The sequence below is a fragment of the Myxocyprinus asiaticus genome, chromosome 5 (genome assembly GCF_019703515.2).
Source record: "Myxocyprinus asiaticus isolate MX2 ecotype Aquarium Trade chromosome 5, UBuf_Myxa_2, whole genome shotgun sequence".
NCBI classification, from domain to species: Eukaryota; Metazoa; Chordata; class Actinopteri; order Cypriniformes; family Catostomidae; genus Myxocyprinus; species Myxocyprinus asiaticus.
This window is the reverse complement of record NC_059348.1, coordinates 15,080,517-15,099,636: the sequence shown is the minus strand read 5'-3', so window position 1 is coordinate 15,099,636 and position 19,120 is coordinate 15,080,517. Positions and strand designations below refer to the sequence as shown.

The following is a 19,120-nucleotide window of genomic DNA, read 5'->3' as shown; positions in this document are numbered from 1 at the left end:
TCATTTTTTTTTTTTTTTCCTCTCTCTCTCTCGAGGTCAGTATTTATTTATTTTTCTTTTTTCGTTTTATGGATTTAAAAAAAACTTTTATTTCTGCTACGAATGGACTTTAAAATACAATAACACAGAATATCATATACTTCTAAATATATTTTATTAAACTTTGCTGTCATATCCGATTTAAAATCTTATCTATCCAAAAAGAGATTTTGGGCCGTAAAACATTCAGTTGACGTGCAACAGTATGTGTGCGTTTATCAGGTCAGCGTAACGTGACAGTTATTGACACGCCTCCTGTTCCGGAAACGGTGTTGAGTTTTGGAACTTGTAGTATTTCCGCTCGAGAAGCGTCCTTAACGCTTACGAACGTTTTAAAAAAGAAACTACAAATCCCATAGTTCCACCTCCCGAGCGTAGCATTCTTTTTAAAGTGCACAGATTCTGTGTTTTGCTTCTGGTAGTGAGCGGAGAGAGTTAGCTTTCACAGTCTTATGACTTCGCATTATTATTTATCCTGCCCATAACAGCCTCTGACACACCGCCGGACGTTCTGACAACACAAACGACTCGTCAGAAGGCCCGTTATCTGCTGTTCTTCGAAAGGGGGAGTGCCTGTATTTGCACCTTTAGCTTGTGAGCTAACGTTAGCAGCATCAGGTTGACCCATGTCCTCTGAGGAGGCTCTCAGCTCCACACTCTCACACTGGCTCTCCTTTAACTCCTGGTGGCTGCTCCTGCCCTTCGTCATGCTCCTGGTGATGGCTGCTTTCATCGTGGCCTTCGTGCTGCTGCTGTACATGATATCGCCGTTAATAAGCCCCAAACCCCTCAAACTCAACGGGGCCCATGTGGTGGTAAGTTTACACAACTCTGCCTGAACATCTATAATATATAACAAGACTTTGATCTGATCAGATTAGAGGCACCAGTATTCATGTCACAGTTAATGTTGCACTGGTGTCCAAAAAAGTGCACAGTTTTAGTTATGCAACATCTGGTCCAGGGCAATGGACTTTTTCAATCTGCGGACACTGAATGTAGAGACTGAATGTTTCATTTGTTGGGAAAATGCTGATTTCAAAAGGATCATATTTGATCAGCAACCCAAAGTAACCTAGAAGTTATCTAGAAGTGATTTTTCTACAAATACAAGCCTGTTTTAACTGTTGACCTGTTTTACAATTCAATTTCATAACAGTTTTTGCTGTGCTTTGTTTATATAACATGTTTTCATACATTCATGCAAACAAATCTTATTCTTAAAAGTAGTTGATCTGATACATTGAGATATTAAACATTAATATCCCATTGAATGTGAATCAATGCACCTATAGAATTTCAATAGCACCATGCAGTGTAAATATTTGCCATATGTTTGTTGGCCTGTCTGGTGCCTTCACCCCAAATATTTTTATACTGGCTGTCTAATTGCACAAAAACTAGGGATGCACCAATATGAAAATTTGGGGAAAAAACAAGGCCGAAGTGATATTTTGCCACGCGCCTTATTTTGTCATCAGATCAATGTTTTACTTCAGAATTATGCTTTAAAAATGTACATAAAGGTACAAAAGCTTTTTTTACTGTTCTATCAATATTTAATTTCTATTGAAAGTGGATTGGATCTGTTGAACACATGACAGGAATAAATAGAAGATAAACATATTTAAAAAGATACAAAAAATGATTAAATATAACTTCATTTATAAGATAAATATGATGAGTGATAAGAAAAGGTTATTTTGTACTTCTAAAACATTCCACTTCTGTTTTTGCAGTTTTGCACATTTTAAACGCATGTACTTTATATAATAGAACATTACAAATTCATGCTATGAATATGTTGAGCAATTCCACAGAAATGTCAACCACATCATAAAAAAAATAAAGAAAAAAGATTTAAACAAAGAAACAAAACCTGCTTGAAATTCTGTATTATACTGGTATAATGGATAATGCCGTCCAGACCGGTAGAGGGCGCCGCTTGCTCACACAGCATTGACTGAAGTTTTAAAACGCAGCATTTTAAGGTTTAGTAATTGTGCAAGACCATATTGCAGTTTCAATCTTAATTCAATCAATCATGCAGCATTAATGGTAATTAAAGTAATGTCTCAGAAGTCTGCTGGTTTCAAAGTGATTTGGATGTTTCACTCATCATGTAGCCTATAGGTAAGTGGCGCTTTCAAAATGTTATGTCCGCTTTTGGTGGTTTTTCCACATTTAAGGAGTATTGCTGTTTTAATACAAGTTAAACTCAATCAACAGCATTTGTGGCATAATATTGATTACCACAAAAATTTATTTGGACTTGCCCCTCTTTTTCTTTAAATGAAGCAAAAATCTGGGTCACATTGAGGCACTTACAATGGACCCAGTCCGTTAACGTTAAAATACTCACTGTTTCAAAAGTATAGCCACAAGACATAAACAATGTGTGTAAACATGATTTTAATGTGATAAAATCACTTACTATTACTAACCTTTTCTCTGTAAAGTTCTATAGTTTTAAGTTATAGCCAATTTTACAACTTTGTTGCCATGATGATGTAATGTCAATAAACCCTAAAATGACTGTAAAAATGATGATTTAAATAACTTTACAGCTCAAATAATACACAAGTTTTAACAGAAGAATTAATGTAAATTAAGTACTTTTATAAAATTATCAGCTTCACGTTTCTGCCTTTTAATCCCTCCAAAAATTGGCCCCATTCACTTCCATTGTAAGTGCCTCACTGTAACCTCGATTTTTTAATAATTTTTTTTTTTTTTAAGAAAAGGAAGGATGAGTCTAAATAAATTTTTGTCGTAATCAACGTTAAGCCACAAATGCTGTCGACTGAGATAAACTTGTACTGAACCCGGAATATTCCTTTAATGTGAGAACGAGACAGAATAATGGAGTTCCAACCCTTGTACTTATTGTGTCTATTATTATTTCTGGATTGTGCATTTAAATTCACAGAGTGTTACCAAAGTGATAAATGAATTTGGTCAATAATTGGACGATAAATATCGGCAGCCGATACATCAGTGCATCCCTAAAAAATACTAAACTTATCTCTTGAACCGCATGGAATGTAATGAATCAGCACTTGATTTATATCGATGTGAGCTATGGTTGGTTTTTAGTATGTCTGTTCTGAATACCCTGTCCATCATCAGGTGACTGGAGGCAGCAGTGGGATTGGGAAGTGTATTGCCATGGAATGCTACAAGCACGGTGCCTTCATCACTCTGGTGGCTCGAGATGAGGTCTGTCACACTCATGACACTGTTTATTGGAATTGTCTTCCATGCTGTGAGATATTTGTTGGTGTATGTGTTGTTTCTGAAACCATTAACCTACAGTATATGTCTAGTTAACATGCATATCCATATTTCCCTACAGCACAAACTGGTTCAAGCAAAGAAAGAGGTGGAGAAATGTGCCATAAACGATAAGCAGGTATGCATATATAGGATATTTCAGGTTAAAAAAACATTCATAATTTGGTGGCAAATGCTTAATCTAAGATTAGATGATGTTTAGTTTGATTCTTCCCAGGTCTGTACTAGACCCGAGTCACACTACAGTCGACAAATATGCATTATTTGGTCTGATCCTGATATATTAGTGGAAGAAAACCAGTATCAATCAATAACTTAAGTACAGTACACAATTTACTGTATTAAAGCACTTAGAGCATGACAATATTCATGCAATTCAATCTAGGATGAGTATTACAACTCTTCTTAAACTTAAACTACTAAAGCAGCCATCATACACGACACAACTTGGCAGTGTATCAGTTCAGTTTCAATCAAGTGCTTTTTGTTTATGACAATATACAGTGTTTGTTCAGTGGATTACAGGCTCATACATATACTGTATATCTGTGAAACAACCTTTCAGCTAATAATATTGGTCAGTAGATTTATCAGTTGAGCTCTAGTATACAGATCAAAGATCAGCTAATTCATGACATTTATGGTATTATTGGCAGAGGCCTCATGCATGTGTTTTATCTCTTCTTTGCTCACTTGGTGGTTTATGCACTCAAACACCTATACATTTTGTTGGTATGTGTGGTAAGGTTTTTGTTTAGCACACAAGGGAACTGAGGTTTTAATTCCAACCTAATAATACATTTTAATAAAGCAACTTGCAAGCAAAATTTGCAACTCCGCTTGACAGTCTAGATGTTGTATGGAAAAGAGCAGAACATGTTGCAACATCCTTTATCATTTTCCATTGGGGTAATTTCTGCTTACAGCGTTTCAGACAAACATTTATCATCTAAAATAATTATCTTAATTATCCAAAATGCACTATATTTTTATGGATGTTGCAGTCAAAATCAACATTGCACAAAAATCTGAGTGGGCACATGTATGATGGTTCTGATTTTTGGTATTGTCACTTGTAGGTGGTACTGTGCATTTCAGTTGATGTGTCAAAGGACTACAGTCAAGTGGAAAGTGTCATAAAGCAAGTAAGTGTAATCTGTTTTCCATTAAAAATATCTGTGTTAGTAGTTAATATAGTCATTATTTCCCAAGATGATTTTTTTTATGTTTTCCCTCAGGTAGTTTGTGATTTAAGTTGCTGTTGTGTGTTTGTTTTTGTTTTTCAGGCTCAGGAGAAGTTGGGTCCAGTGGATATGCTGGTGAACTGTGCCGGGACGGCAATATCCAGGAAGTTTGAGGAAGTGGAAGTAGACTGCTTCAAGGTAAGAAGTGACAACAATAAAGCATCATTTAAATGACACATCATTGATGTTTTTACAATCCATATTTAAATCTCCATATCCCAGTCAGATGTTTCGTATTCAGAAGGAAGTACAATGCACAGACTTGTAGTAAATAACACAGACTTTAGAGAACAAATTATAAATTGTTAAAAATATAATTAGAGCTCATAATAAGTGGTGCTTACTGTGGTGTTAGTGATTTGAACAAATCCCTAAACCTTAAATATTAAGCTTTGCAGTGTAACTTGTGCTGTGAATTAAACTTCAAATTGTGGGACTTTTTGAGGAGAGATGTGCTATGACATTTCTTAGTAATCAGATTTAATATTGTCACCTGGCAGACAAAAAATAATCCCACAAATTTACACTGAAGGAGGGACCTGAGCCATATCTGAAGACCAGAAAATCATTCACTTATGGGCATGGGCTTTTTTTACTTGGACCAGTAGGCAACCACAAACTAACCACGCATAACACTCTAGACACCACCTAGAAATGCTTTTGCAACCACCCACAATACCCAAGAACTGGCAAGCCCCATTCACATGTTCTTCAGGAAATTTAAAAATCTAGTGTCTTATAATATTTATTAGAATTGAATTATAAGTCTGACCCAAAGTATGAAACCAATTTTTGTATGATATACTTGTTCTGGATCAAAGACTTAAACCCGTTTTGAGAGTATTCATATCAAAACAGCTTGCTGCTCTGAGATGATCTCTTACATCACAAAAAAATAAAATAACTATGGCTGAACTTGATTCAGTCACGGACAGTGGTTCCGCATGTTTGAAATAAGTTTTCTTAAATTAAAATTACCATGCAATTTCTACTTAAATACTTCAAGTAGAGGGAACCTAACTGAATCAAGTAAACCCAACAAAATGTAACATGTCAAAATAACTCAAATTAAACTCTAAGTGATATGCTGACTGAAATGTTAGCATCCTAAATACATGATGGTGGAAAAACTACAAATTTGTCACTATGCTATAATTAGCACAGCAATTGCTCACTGAATAAACCAATTTGTAGAATACTCAAATATATTGGTTCTCAACCTAAGCTCAAACACCATGATGGAAACCCCCAAAACTACAACATAACAGAAATACTTCTAAATTTCAACATAACAAAACATTAAACAATAACAAGTCTCCCCCTTTTTATTCATCCTGCACAAAGACACAAAATAACACTTAATTTTAACATTTACTCTACCTGTCATGTCCCATGCAGCATGCTGGGAACTAGAAATTCCCTGCCTAGTTTCAATTAAACAAACAAAAATTATTTGTGTTGTCCCAATGCAAATGGATTAAGTAAAGCTGACAAGACACTTTTTTTCAACTAAGTTGAATAAGGGGCCTGGGTAGCTCAGCGAGTATTGACGCTGACTACCACCCTTGGAGTTGCGAGTCCGAATCCAGGGTGTGCTGAGTGACTCCAGCCAGGTTTCCTAAGCAACCAAATTGCCGTGGTCGCAATTAGTGGTTCTCGCTCTCAATGGGGCACGTGGTAAGTTGTGTGTGGATCGCGGAGAGTAGCATGAACCTCCACATGCTGTGAGTCTACGCGGTGTCATGCACAGCGAGCCACGTGATAAGATCCACCACCCGGATTGAGGTGAATAACCGTACCACCATGAGGACCTACTAAGTAGTGGGAATTGGGCATTCCAAATTGGGAGAAAAGGGGATAAAAAAAAAAAAAAACATAGTTAATTGAAGTTCCTTTGGTTACATGAGTTTTTGAGTAATATGAACATGGGAGGATTGAGTTAAACTGATAATAGTGAAAGTTCAGTTTTTTTTTTTAGTTTAGTGGAGAGAGATCTATTCCTTAACTAAAGTGTGTCTTTTTCTTTAACAGAGACTGATGGAGGTAAACTATCTGGGCAGCGTTTACCCCACGCGGGCTGTCATCACTACTATGAAAGAGAGGCGGATGGGCCGCATCATGTTTGTGTCATCACAGGCAGGGCAGATCGGTCTCTTCGGATACACGGCCTACTCACCGTCCAAATTCGCACTGAGGGGTCTGGCTGAGGCCTTGCAGATGGAGGTGTGTGTGAATGCATTACCACACGGCAATAAAACAAATGTAACTAACTCCTTAATCGAGTGACAGCTTAAAGAAAAAGTTCAGCCAAAAATGAAAATTAATTCACACTGCCGACATGGTTCCGAGCCCAGGTGACTTTTTTTTTTCCTTTGTGGAAGAGAAAAGGTGAATTTTTGAAGAGTGTCCTCCTGGCTGCTCTTTTCCATACTGTGAAAGTAAAAGAACACTTGGTGTGTAAAACTCCAAAATAAAGCACCATAAAAAAGCAGAATTTTAATTAAACAAAAATATTTTTTTAAGTCTTCACAATGACCACGGGTTCTTTTGAGAAAGCTTGACTTAACTGATCTAACTTAAGTCTCTGGTCTCATTCTTTCCCAGATGAAGCCGTATAATATCTATGTGACTGTGGCGTATCCTCCAGACACAGACACCCCAGGTTTTGCAGAGGAGAATAAGACCAAGGTGAGAGAGAATTTTTTCCTCCTGAATAGAATTAATCTCTGAACATTAAATAGCTGGATAAGTGCAGGATATCTAAAAATATCTATTCCTTTGTATTTAATTATCAGTATTGCCTGATACATTTTTCCCTTTGGCCGATTTGTTTCTTGAGGGAGCTGAGAATCGCCTGCTTGTATGTGAAGCGACTGAGATATGTAAACGACCAGTCACGGTTCGTTTTGTTGTTACGTGACATCGTGTTAATACAAAAATAGACCGGTGTGCGACACAGTGTCATTTAAACGGTCCGCATATCAGAGCCACGGCAGATGCGTTTGAGCTCAGTGTTAAAGTGCTCGTCTGTTTCATTCTCCTTCTCTCCCTAACAGTTCCCTGTAACTTTTACCTGTCTTGTCTAATGATAAAAAGGCAAATATCAATAAAACTAATATCATATACCATCTCCAAATATGCACATATCTAGTTTAAACAGATGTAATAAACAAACCTCACACAACTTCAGCAGATCCAGCATCCTGTGGAAGCTCGTATTCTAACAGTCTCGCCTCAACAGTTCCCTGTAACGTTTCTAATGATAAAAGGCAAATATCAATAAAACGTATATTAAATGCCGTCTGCTAATATACAGATATCTCGTTTAAAAACATGTAATTCACAAACCTCACAAAAATCCAGCGTTTTATTCCTTTCGTGTGCTCATCTATTATCTTCCTCTGAAGCGCGTGTTCCATTAGCCAGAATCAAAACTTCAGGATCAAAAGTTCCTCGAGCGCGCGAGTTCAACTTCAAAGTAAAAGCGCTTCACTTGTGCTATAAGTAAATGTCTTATTCACTATGCACTGTATGCACAATTGGTTTGATTCGGTATTTTAAAAATGCGATTGCTTACGTGGACATGCCATCTGTGGTTGCTGGACAGTATTATTTCCTTCTTCCTAGTATATTAACAATTTCTTCATATGCAAAAAAATTACTAAAATTTGATGACTAAACAGAAATCAGAAGAAACTGCCATCTACCATTTAAAATACAATATTATTTTTTTATATTCTTTTTTACAAAGTTAAAGTTTAGTGTGAAATTGAGGAATTATAGTGCTAAATAAGAGTTGTTTTTTTTTAGCAGTTTTATGTTTGTTATTTACTATATTAAATTGTGTGATATATCGGCATTGCATTGGCCTATCGGCCGCCCTGCTCTCTGGATATCGGCATCGGCCATTAAAAAAACCCATATCAGTCGATCACTACATAAAAGTACTTTGGCTTGCTAATTTTAGGTCCTTCTAATATAATAGGTAAAACACTGATGTCATAGCGTGCATTTATTGAATCTTCTTTTCTTGTGCTTTTTATCTTTGGAATGGCAGCCTCTGGAGACCAGGTTAATTTCGGAGACGTCTGGAGTCTGTCAGCCTGAGCAAGTGGCAAAAATTGTGGTTAAGGATGCCTTGGTAAGTAGGGATGGTTCCTGATGGTTGACTAGTTGCCCAACAACTGACTAGTCAATTACTGAGTAATCATTCTTTTTTTTTTTTTTTTTTTTAGCTTAATACTTTTAGTGACTGTGCTTTAAAGGGGATGACTTTAAAGGGATATTTCACCCAAAATTCAATCATTTATCATTGACTTTCTTCTGCAGAACACAAACGGAGATTTTTAGAAGAATATCTCAGCTCTGTAGGTCCATACAATGCAAGTGAATGGTGATCAGACCTTTGAAGCTCCAAAAAGCACATAAAAGCAGCTTAAAAGTAATTCATAAGACTCCAGTGGTTAAATCCATATTTCCAGAAGTGATATGATAGGCGTGGGTGAGAAACAGATCAGTATTTTAGTCCTATTTTTGTCCAGCCCTAACCAGTAGGTGGCGATAATGTGGAAGTAGAGATTTATAGTAAAAACGGACTTAAAAATGTATCTGTTTTCACCCACACCTATAATATCACTTCTGAAAACATGGATTAAACCACTGAAGTTTTATGTGTTACTTTTATGCTGCCTTTGTGTGCTTTTTTGAGCTTAAAGGTTCTGGTCACCATTCACTTGCATTGTATGGACCTACAGAGCTGAAAGATTCTTATAATAATCTTCATTTGTGTTATGCAGAATAAAGTCAAACACATCTGGGATATTATAAGGGTGAGTAAATAATGATAGAACTTTCATTTTGGGTGATCTATCCCTTTAATAAATGCTTCTGATTGGTGTCTGCTACACATTACCATAATAATAAAAAAGAATAAAAATAATCTATAACATTTGTACACAAAACGCTGTAGTCATGTGTTATACATGTTATGCATGTTTCAATACATGTAATTTCATTATAATTTCAGTTTCAGTACATGTAATTTCATAGTGTGTTTATGTATATGAGGGAAAAACAGGATAGATGAGAGCTATTGTCTTAGTCATGTACCTTCTCTTGTCCCTGTCCGTTCACAGCAAGGAAATTTCACCAGCTCATTTGGTCCTGATGGATACATGCTGTCAGCGCTCACCTGTGGGATGTCACCTGTCACCTCCATCACTGAGGGCCTGCAGCAGGTACGGCCCACTATCACAAAACACAATGATCACACTGTTATGCATACTGGTACTGCAGTGTAGCAGAGCCACCATATTGTACAGGGTTCCCATTCCACACATGAAAAACCTGAGGAAAAAGTGTTTCAAGACATTGGATATTATAAAAGTGCTGGCAAAATCAAAATGGGGTGCCAAATTCACTGTACTTTTATGCCTTTATAGAGTACTAGTCAGAACCCGGTTAGACTATGCGTGCTTTTGTATATGGCTCAGCAAGAAAGTCAAGTCATTTCTATTTGTATAGCACCTTTCACAACACACATCGTTTCAAAGCAACTTTACAGAAGATCATGCATTAACAGAAAATGAAACTGTAATATCTATAATGTCTTCGTCATCATTGTGTAGTTTGATAAAATAGGATTATGAATTGTGTTTAAAAATAAGTAATTAAATAATTATTGTATTTAGAACTCCAGTGAGCAAGCCGAAGGCGACTGTGGCGAGGAACACAAAACTCCATAAGATGATGGTTAATGGGAGTTCCCCTCTGGCTAACATCATGAATATAATTGCTTTTACTCATGGTTTTGCCATGTTGTTTAGACAATCAATATCGTAGGGCCATGGTGTTCATTGAAGTACCTTGGAGTACATTGTAAATGGCATGGTACCCGAGTATGGTAACCTTTGTATAACCATCTGATACTGACACCATGACTTACTGTAAAAGTTGTATTATACAAGTAGTAAAGTATTTGCCATGTTACAGTTCAAGCTACTACAGGAACAACATGTATTTCTGTGATTATCTCACCGTGTTCAGATTGTGACCATGGGGCTGTTCCGCACCATCGCTCTTTTCTACCTGGGCAGCTTCGACAGTATCGTCCGCCGCTGCATGATCCAGAGGGAACAGTCCAAAGCAGCTGACAAGAGGGAGTAGCTCCAGCGTCCCCACCACTGTCCACCTCCATCACCACTACATTCCCCATACACTCTCACTCAGCACTCACAACCTGACCTGGCAGACATATTGGGTAATGGAGGTCCACACTGAAAAAAGAAGATTTTGTTGTCTGTGTGTTTATTTTCAGTAGAGGCGTTATAAGGTTTAGAGTCCATCCTTTAAAATAGTTCCAGCTTTTTCCTGTGTCTCTTTCAGGGCCCCAACCATTCCAGTTTGATTGAAAGTTCTGGGCATGCTGCATCAGTATTTGGAGGTCTTTTGTTAAAAGAGAGAAAAAAAAAAAAATTGTAATTCCATTTTAATTGTTTGCTCATTGGCTTGAAACGGCTGAGCGGTCACTGCCTCTAATGAATTCCTGTGTTTCAGAGGGTTTGTGGTCGTTCATCTTAAATGTGTCCCAGTTCTTGCATGCTCGAATACAGAATGAAAATAAGTAGCATTTTCTGGCCTTCTGATTTCTTGTTCTAATCTGTTTCCGTAAAACTGTTGTAGAGATTGACTGATATTGTTTTGACCTTCATGACTGATAGTTCGATACCAATTCTGCTTATGCATTATGAATATTGTTATTTTTCATAGTAATAATATTAATAAAAATAGTATTTATTGGTAGACCAGATATTAAAGAACAGATAAATGAACTAGAATTACGTAGAAAAGTTCCAAAAATCTGTTTATGGTATTTATCGTAGACCCGATATAAAAGAACTGATTAAGCTAAATTATGTTGAAAAGTGCCAATGTCCAAAGTAATATTGGTGTTAAAATGCTGCCCCAATACAGATTCTGCTTGTCAACACAAAAATAACTAAATTAATAGTATTTATCGGTAGACCTGATATTAAAGAACCAATAAATTAAGTAGAATTATGTAGAAAAGTGTGAATTTCCAAAAGAAATATCAGTGTTAAAAAAACAACACCGTTACAGATTTGGCTTTTTAACACAATAATAACTAAATCACTAAACTACAACAATAAAAACATATGCATTATGAAAATAGTAATGGTATTTATCGGTAAACCTGATTTTTGTTTTAAAGGTCTCATACATGCATGCAAGGTCAAAAAACACTTTAATTTGCTCATAATTTAAATTGCAGAATTACCTTTTTGTCCCAGTGTCAAAAACGACTCCTTCAATGATCCGTTCTAAAGGATTCATTCTAAACTCCTCCTTTCAGAGAGCCTACTCTGCTCTGATTGGTCAGATGTCCCAGTCTATTGTGATTGGTCTACCGCTTAGTGTAGTGTTTGAGGGCGGGTCAAAGCTGTTCGCGAGCAGCCAATGAAGACCAAATTATGTAGGTTAGTACAGGAAGTAAGTCTGGAATTATTAACGACTCGTTTCAGGTGTTCAGATTCGGTTCTTTCTTTTGGGAGTCAATAACTCCATTTGTCGTGCACTTTGATTTTTGAAACTTTGCAGACTTTTTTACATTCACAAACAGCTATATAACACACTACATGAAAGGTAATATTAGAAAAACCATAATAGGTGTTGTAATAAATCTCTTTAAAGAACCGATAAATTAAATAGAATTATGTAGAAAAGTGCCAATGTCTGAAAAACATATTGTTAAAATGCATACAATAATTTAATACAATAATAATTCATCATTAAACTACAACAATAAAAACATATGCATTATGAATATAGTAATAATATTTATCAGTAGACATGATGATATAACCGATAAATTAAATAGAATTACATGGAAAAGTGTCAATGTCCAAAAGAAATGTTAAAATGCAGCACCATTACAGATTTTATGTTTTAACATAATGATAGCTAAATCACTCAACTAAAACGAGAAAAAAAAAGATGCATTATGAATATACAGTAGTAATGGTATTTATCAGCAGACCCAATATTAAAGAATCAATAAATAGAATTACGTAGAAAATATTGGTGTTAAAATGAAGTACTATTGCAGATTTAGCTTTTTCTAAATCACTAAACTACAAAAATAAAAAATATGCATTATAAATATAGTAATGGTGTTTATCTGTAAACCCGATATTAAAGAACTTGAAAAAAATAATAGAATTTAGTAGAAAAGTGCCATTTAAAAATAAATTTTAAAAATGTTGGCGTGAAAATGCAACACCATTACAGATTTTGCTTTTAATACAATAATAATTCATCATTAAACTACAACAATAAAAACATATGCATTATGAATATTGTAATAATATTTATCGGTAGACATGAGATTATAACTGATAAATAAATAGAATTACATGGAAAAGTGTCAATGTCCAAAAGAAATATGAGTGTTAAAATGCAGCACTGATACAGATTCTGCTTTTTAAAACAATATTAATAAATTAATGGTATTTATCAGTAGACCTGATATTAAAGGACCGATAAATTAAATAGAATTACGTAGAAAAGTGCCAATGTCTGAAAAACATATTGTGTTAAAATGCAGCACTGTTGCAGATTCTACTTTTTAACACAGTAATAATAATTCACTAAATTACAACAATAAAAACACACAAACCCAATATTAAAGAACCAATAAAGAATTAAGTAGAAAAAAGTTGATGTCAGTAAAATAACCGGCAAACCAATTTTCGATCCATCTCTATTTCATTACTACCTTATTCAACTTACATTCCTCTATAAATATGATGTTACCATTGCTAAAGAGCTCCAGCTTCCTTTCATATACCTTGCAATCTTTATGCTTACTCAACAGCTGTCCAATGTTCTTCTGGCTGGTCCATGATGTTCCTCTATGTTCTTAGTAAAGCACTGTATCTTCCTGCTTTTAGATTTCATCGTTGTAAGGTAAACACACGGGACTTCTGTGTTGTCTGATGAAACAACCTGAGTCTGCCACTCTGCCTTATCCTTTTTGCTCTGTGTGGGAGGTCATGAAGGAAATGTTTACCTTTTGTGTAAATGTGCGTGCTTGTATATAGATATGTCTGCTTGTACGCATGTGTTTTGGTGACCTCAGGGCCTTCTAAGGGTTCAATGAACTGAAGGATGGGTCAGGCAGGAGAAGCCATTGAGGTGACAGCTTGCTGGTTCAAGGCACCGCACCTTTTTGCCAGCAGGTGAAACTGTCGATCCAAATGGATCAGGTGTAGCGAGAGCAAAACTCTAAATATCGATCAGCTCACATTAGTAGAGCTGATCTAGAATCAGAATAATCGTATTTACCTACAAAGAGCAAAGGCTGAACAGATATCAGCAGTCTTAGTCCAGAAATTACATTTAATTTAACATTTAGTGAATAGACGTATCAAGCGTACATTTTATTGTTCACACAGGCATTTCAAAAACTGTAGATGTTGTGAAGCTTGATCTGATTGTTATCCCAAAACAAGCAATATGGCTTCCACAAGAGAAGTGAATCTCCTTATGCTCTGCTCTGTTGTGACGTAAAATGGACATTATTGTGTTTTCTGGTTAATGCTTTTCAAACGTCCCCTTGTTCTGACTCCACCTGTTATGTCATATTAACAACAAACTAGAGCTAGAGAGAAAATGACATTTACTCGCACTGTTGTCATATTTGCCTTTATGTGCACAAAGCGGTCAAGTTAAAAAGAAAGTTCACCCAAAAATTTGAATTCTGTCATCATTTACTCACCATCCATCATGTTGTTCTAAACCTGTAAGACTTTCTTTCTTCCTTCGAATACAAGTGGATTTTTGATGAATATCCTGCATGTTGATAAGTTTAAAGGGATAGTTCACCCAAAAATGAAAGTTCTCATCATTTACTCACCTTCATACCATCCCAGATGTGTATGACTTTTTTTCTTCTGCTGAACACAAACAAGGATTTTTAGAAGAATATTTCAGCTCTGTTGGTCCATACAATGCAAGTGAATGGGTGGCAAAATTTGGACACTCCAAAAACACATAAAGGAATCATAAAAGTATCCATATGACTCAGTTCACATAAGACAGTGTTTTAATCCATGTCTTCAGAAGTGATATGATAGAAACAGATCAATATTTAAGTCATTTTTTGCTAGAAATTCTTCTCCCTGCCAGTAGGGGGTGGTATGCATGAAGAATATGAATCACCAAAAACACAAGAAGAAGAATGGGAAAGTAAAAGTGGAGATTGGCTGAGCAAGGAGGAGAATTTATAGTAAAAAAAGGACTTAAATATTGATCTGTTTCCTCACCCACACCTACCATCGCTTCTGAAGACATCAATTTAACCTCCTTATGAGTCTTATGGATTACTTTGATGTGCTTTTTGGAACTTCAAAGTTCTGATCACCATTCACTTGCATTGTATGGACCAAAAGAGGTGAGAAAGTTTTCTAAAAATCTTCATTTGAGTTCAGCAGATGAAAGAAAGTCATACACATCTGGGATGGCATGAGGGTGAGTAAATGATGAGAGAATTTAAATTTTTGGGTGAACTCCTTTAAAGTGAATGGAGACTGAAGCTGTCGAGCTCCAAAAAGCCACAAAAAAAAGTGACAAATGTCATCCATACACCTTCCGCACAATACGCTTCATATGGGGATGAAAGAAAGTCATTCGGGTTTGGAACTACATGAGTGTGTATAAATGATGACAGAATTCAAATTTTTGGGTGAACTATTTCTTTAAATCAGTGTAACTCTTTATTTGTGAACCTATTGTTGTTTTATGCCGCTCCGTTTTTCCTAGAAATAATTGACCAATGCAGTCTGGCTCTACAGTTGTGGAGGCCCATTCCAAGCCTTAAGAGATATGAACGCAGACCACTATAAAGTCTATATGGGTGGATACATCCACAACCAGCTATGGCGTAGATTGTGTATGGTTTACGTCAGGGGTTGGCAACCTATGGCACGCAGGGGTAATCACTGGCAACGGTGAGAGAGTAGAAGACTATTTTATACATATGAAATGCCACACCTGCATTCCAATCTACATCTTAATGTAATCCTTCCTCATGATCATGCAGTGTGTTTTCATGAGTTGAATGGGAGGCTAAACAAGAAGTACAAATGTGACGAGACTGCAGTATACCCAACAGATTCGTGCAGCGTATGCAAGCCATTCATGCATCACGAGCCGGCAGCGCTTCACTTTCGGTTAATTGCAAATTAACTTTGCAAATTGCAAAAGTAAACGCACCCGCTTTGGTCAGGCAGCGCGGATGACATTCTGTGTTTTTGTTTCTTTTTGCTTACAGAACAACACGTGATGTAATAAGGAAAACACCACTGTTAATCCTTGAGATTTCCAACCCAGCATCCTTAAACCATGGTCACACTCAAAATTACATTAAAAGATTAAAAGAGAAAACATAAACCCACATAGTGGGGTTCAAAAAATATTTTCAGATCAATTCAAAATATAAATTAAACCTGGAAATAAAGTTTTAGGATTTTGCTGGAGCGACTCACCGAAAAGGGCTAAATAGTTGATCGGCTTGTGATGTGCGAATGGCTTGCACGCGCAGTGTGAGTCTCGTTACTAATAGTGTTTAATCTCCCATTCAACTGATGAAAACATGCTGCGTGATCATGAGGAAGGATTACATCAAGATGTAGATTGGAATGCAGGTGCGAAAAACTTCTTATAAATAAAATATCCTGCTCCTCTCTCTCTGTTGCGTGCTAGTGATAACATGATTACAATGGCATAATATAAGAAATATTTAAGATTCCACACAATTTTGTGATCAGTAATCAAATAAGCAAAATTGTGACATTAACTGTTACTCATTTTGTGCCAAAGGACAAGTTTTCTTTCATTAAAGCACTTTCACATGATGCTCTATGAAAATTCACATGCATGATTTTTCACATGCGGGTTTTGCACAAATTTTTCTCTCAAACTGTTATGCTGATAATATCATTTGTAATGAAAATAAGCGATTAAAATAGAACAATGTAAAATAGGAATATTTTCGTCGACACAGCCATTGACCAGGAAAATAAAAAATGGCACTCCATGTCAAAAAGGTTGCTGACCCCTGGTTTATGTAAATTGTTTTAGACTCAACTGGTCTAAGATAAAAATGCATTGTTTTTGTTAGATTGATTTGTTCTTTGTTTGCTATGGATATTATTTTTCTTTTTTTTTTATAAAAAAAAAAAAAAAAGACCCAAAATATGAAAGTGAGAATGTATGAGTCAAATGATGATGTTCTCATTTGATATTGGCTCAAGGCACGTCGTCCAGCACTTACAGTAGTAGTTAAATAGGTGCTGATATGTGTCAGACCTACGATTGAGTTGTACCCTCTTCCATCACATGGACATAGTCAATTGTTTAGTTGTTAGAAGCTAACAGTAGAGAAATTGTTTTAACTTCTTAAAGCTATGCAAATCAAGCCTGTGCTCACAGTTCATTCAAACACTTGAGAAAATACTTGCATTTTTTATTGTCTTCTGCTCTAGTTGACTTTTATTGATTGAAGTCGAGGTATATTTCTGGAAAAGATATGTAGTTTATTAGTAACTTTTAAAAGAAAACAAAGACCACCTTGGATAGGTTCTGCTTCTATCTATGTCTGATAAGTTTTTTTGGTTGTGTTGTTGCCAAACTTGCATAAGTTTCACCTTGTGTGCCATTGGAGAAAAAGAGGATGTTGTTGCTTTGTCTTATTTTCTTACATAATGAAATAAAAAACACTTGAAAGTTATTTTTCACGGTGAGATTTATTTTGGACTCTAAATTATTCTGAGTTATCATGTAAAATCAAAGTTATTTAAAGGTGAGTAATAACTGCACCACTAGCCAAATGGAATTGCAAAAACATTGACTATTTTCAAACAGGTTGCCCAAACACTTCCCTGTCTTCCATTGGCTGGACAAGCAGATTGCCCTGCCCCAAACTTGCACCATTGAGCCACACCATAGCAACCATCCAGTGCACCCTAGCAACCATGTAGCAACATGCTCAGACCATATCTCGACACCAGAACATCATCGAGACATGGGGTTGGGCTTATTTGGCTGGTTGGGATGCTCAGACAGAGCGATCCCACAGAGACATACCAGGGAATTGTGATTTCCTGGTCAGGAGAAGATTTCAAATTGAATAAAATCTTAACTCTATCAATAAATATAAATATTTATAATGCTTAGCCTACACTATGTCCTATAGCATTTTCTCTTGTGACTTTTAGTGAGTAGGAGTGGGAGCAGGGCTAGTACTAAAGGCCGAAGTATACTTGGGTTGTCCGTGTTGCTAATCGTTCCATGCACCGTATGCATGATGCAAATTTTGTCATCGGCACAGTTTGTGCGAACTGTCCGCGTGTGGCCCATTTTTTTCGACATGCGCCTGCTGTTGACTGTTAAAAAGCTGTTAAAAGAGTATAACAAAGCAGTCGTAGTGCATATCTATTCCGATCTGGAATGCAGAAAAACGAAGTATACCCAGGCCATGAGGTGTAGTTTTTTGGGCACAAAGAAACCCCCCCACTTAGACCCGGCCATGAGTGGGAGAGGACATGCCTCTGTCAGCAACATGATTGTAAATGGTTGAACCTGATCCTGACTCTGCGTCCCTACTTTGAAATACTTTACCGACATAAGAGACATCTCCTGTCTGAAATTAGCCAACTCCAGAAGCTTAATGTATCCTTGAATAACATAGTCAGGGCCGTTTGTGGGGTTGAAACCAAGGTAGGCACAAAACTGAACATTTTTGAAGCATTCCATTGAAACCAGCAATGGTGCACAAAGTTTTTCGTCTCTAATGCCTGGACTGCCAGCAGGGGTCATATGCATGATGTAGTCCTTTTCTACTGCAGTAATTCATAGGTTTCGGCTTGAGCTGGTTTTCTTTTTATTAAAAGCAGGGTCGACTGTGAGGGGTGCTAAAAGATCAAAGGCCATTTACTGTTCAAAGAAGTTAAAATGCTAATGTTCAGGCCAGGATGAGGAATAAATTCTGCTCTGCTTAAAATCATGCTGATTTCCATTTCAGCACATCCAAACCTTGAATTTTCAGAGCAAGGTAAAAATTTAATTAACTGGATTTTATTTTTTTTATTTTTTGTAAGATGGAAATAGTTATTGCTCTGAAAGCTGTTAACCAAAAAATACATTTCATATTTTACTTATCCCATATTGAAAGAAACAGACCAGAATACCAAAGAAGGGTACTGATCGCTCATAACTTTGTTAGGAAGTGATATGAATTTCCAATGAAATTCCAGTTGCCAATTTAGCTCAGTAAAGAATGATTCCTACATTTTCTTAAAGGAAACATACATTTACCGAAATCATAAAACTTGTTTATTTCCAGGTTTAAATGAGGAAAACAAAATCTCAGATTTTCAGTGTGGTCTGACTTTTTAACCGATCTGTAGCTATATGACTATTAATGATAAACTGTGATGACAATAATAAAATATATACAGAAAAAA

General features: G+C 36.2%; 1 protein-coding gene and 1 long non-coding RNA gene across 4 annotated transcripts; one reads left to right on the top strand and one right to left on the bottom strand.

Moving 5' to 3' along the window:
• The first annotated feature begins 392 nt into the window (after window positions 1–392).
• Window positions 393–17,385, top strand: LOC127441659 (3-ketodihydrosphingosine reductase). 3 transcript variants are annotated; one of them, XR_007897348.1, is made up of 11 exons: window positions 395–854; window positions 3,169–3,258; window positions 3,395–3,451; window positions 4,413–4,478; window positions 4,620–4,715; window positions 6,609–6,800; window positions 7,182–7,265; window positions 8,635–8,718; window positions 9,713–9,814; window positions 10,623–10,836; window positions 10,962–17,385. XR_007897348.1 is itself a non-coding variant. In XM_051699299.1 (10 exons), exons 1-10 carry the CDS (start codon window positions 666–668, stop codon window positions 10,319–10,321), a joined length of 1,014 nt encoding a protein of 337 aa, XP_051555259.1. In that variant the 5' UTR covers window positions 393–665; the 3' UTR covers window positions 10,322–10,613. The 3 variants fall into 3 exon arrangements, 2 of the variants coding, with proteins under 2 accessions (XP_051555259.1, XP_051555258.1); XM_051699299.1 differs by lacking the exons at window positions 10,623–10,836; window positions 10,962–17,385 and adding an exon at window positions 10,268–10,613 and having other exon boundaries at window positions 393–854; XM_051699298.1 differs by having other exon boundaries at window positions 10,623–17,385.
• On the bottom strand, window positions 6,822–9,813 carry LOC127441665 (uncharacterized). Its single transcript, XR_007897351.1, has 3 exons — window positions 9,687–9,813; window positions 7,753–7,833; window positions 6,822–7,007 (listed from the first exon to the last, which is right to left on the bottom strand). It is a non-coding gene; the product is annotated as an uncharacterized LOC127441665 (long non-coding RNA).
• Window positions 17,386–19,120: the final 1,735 nt, after the last annotated feature.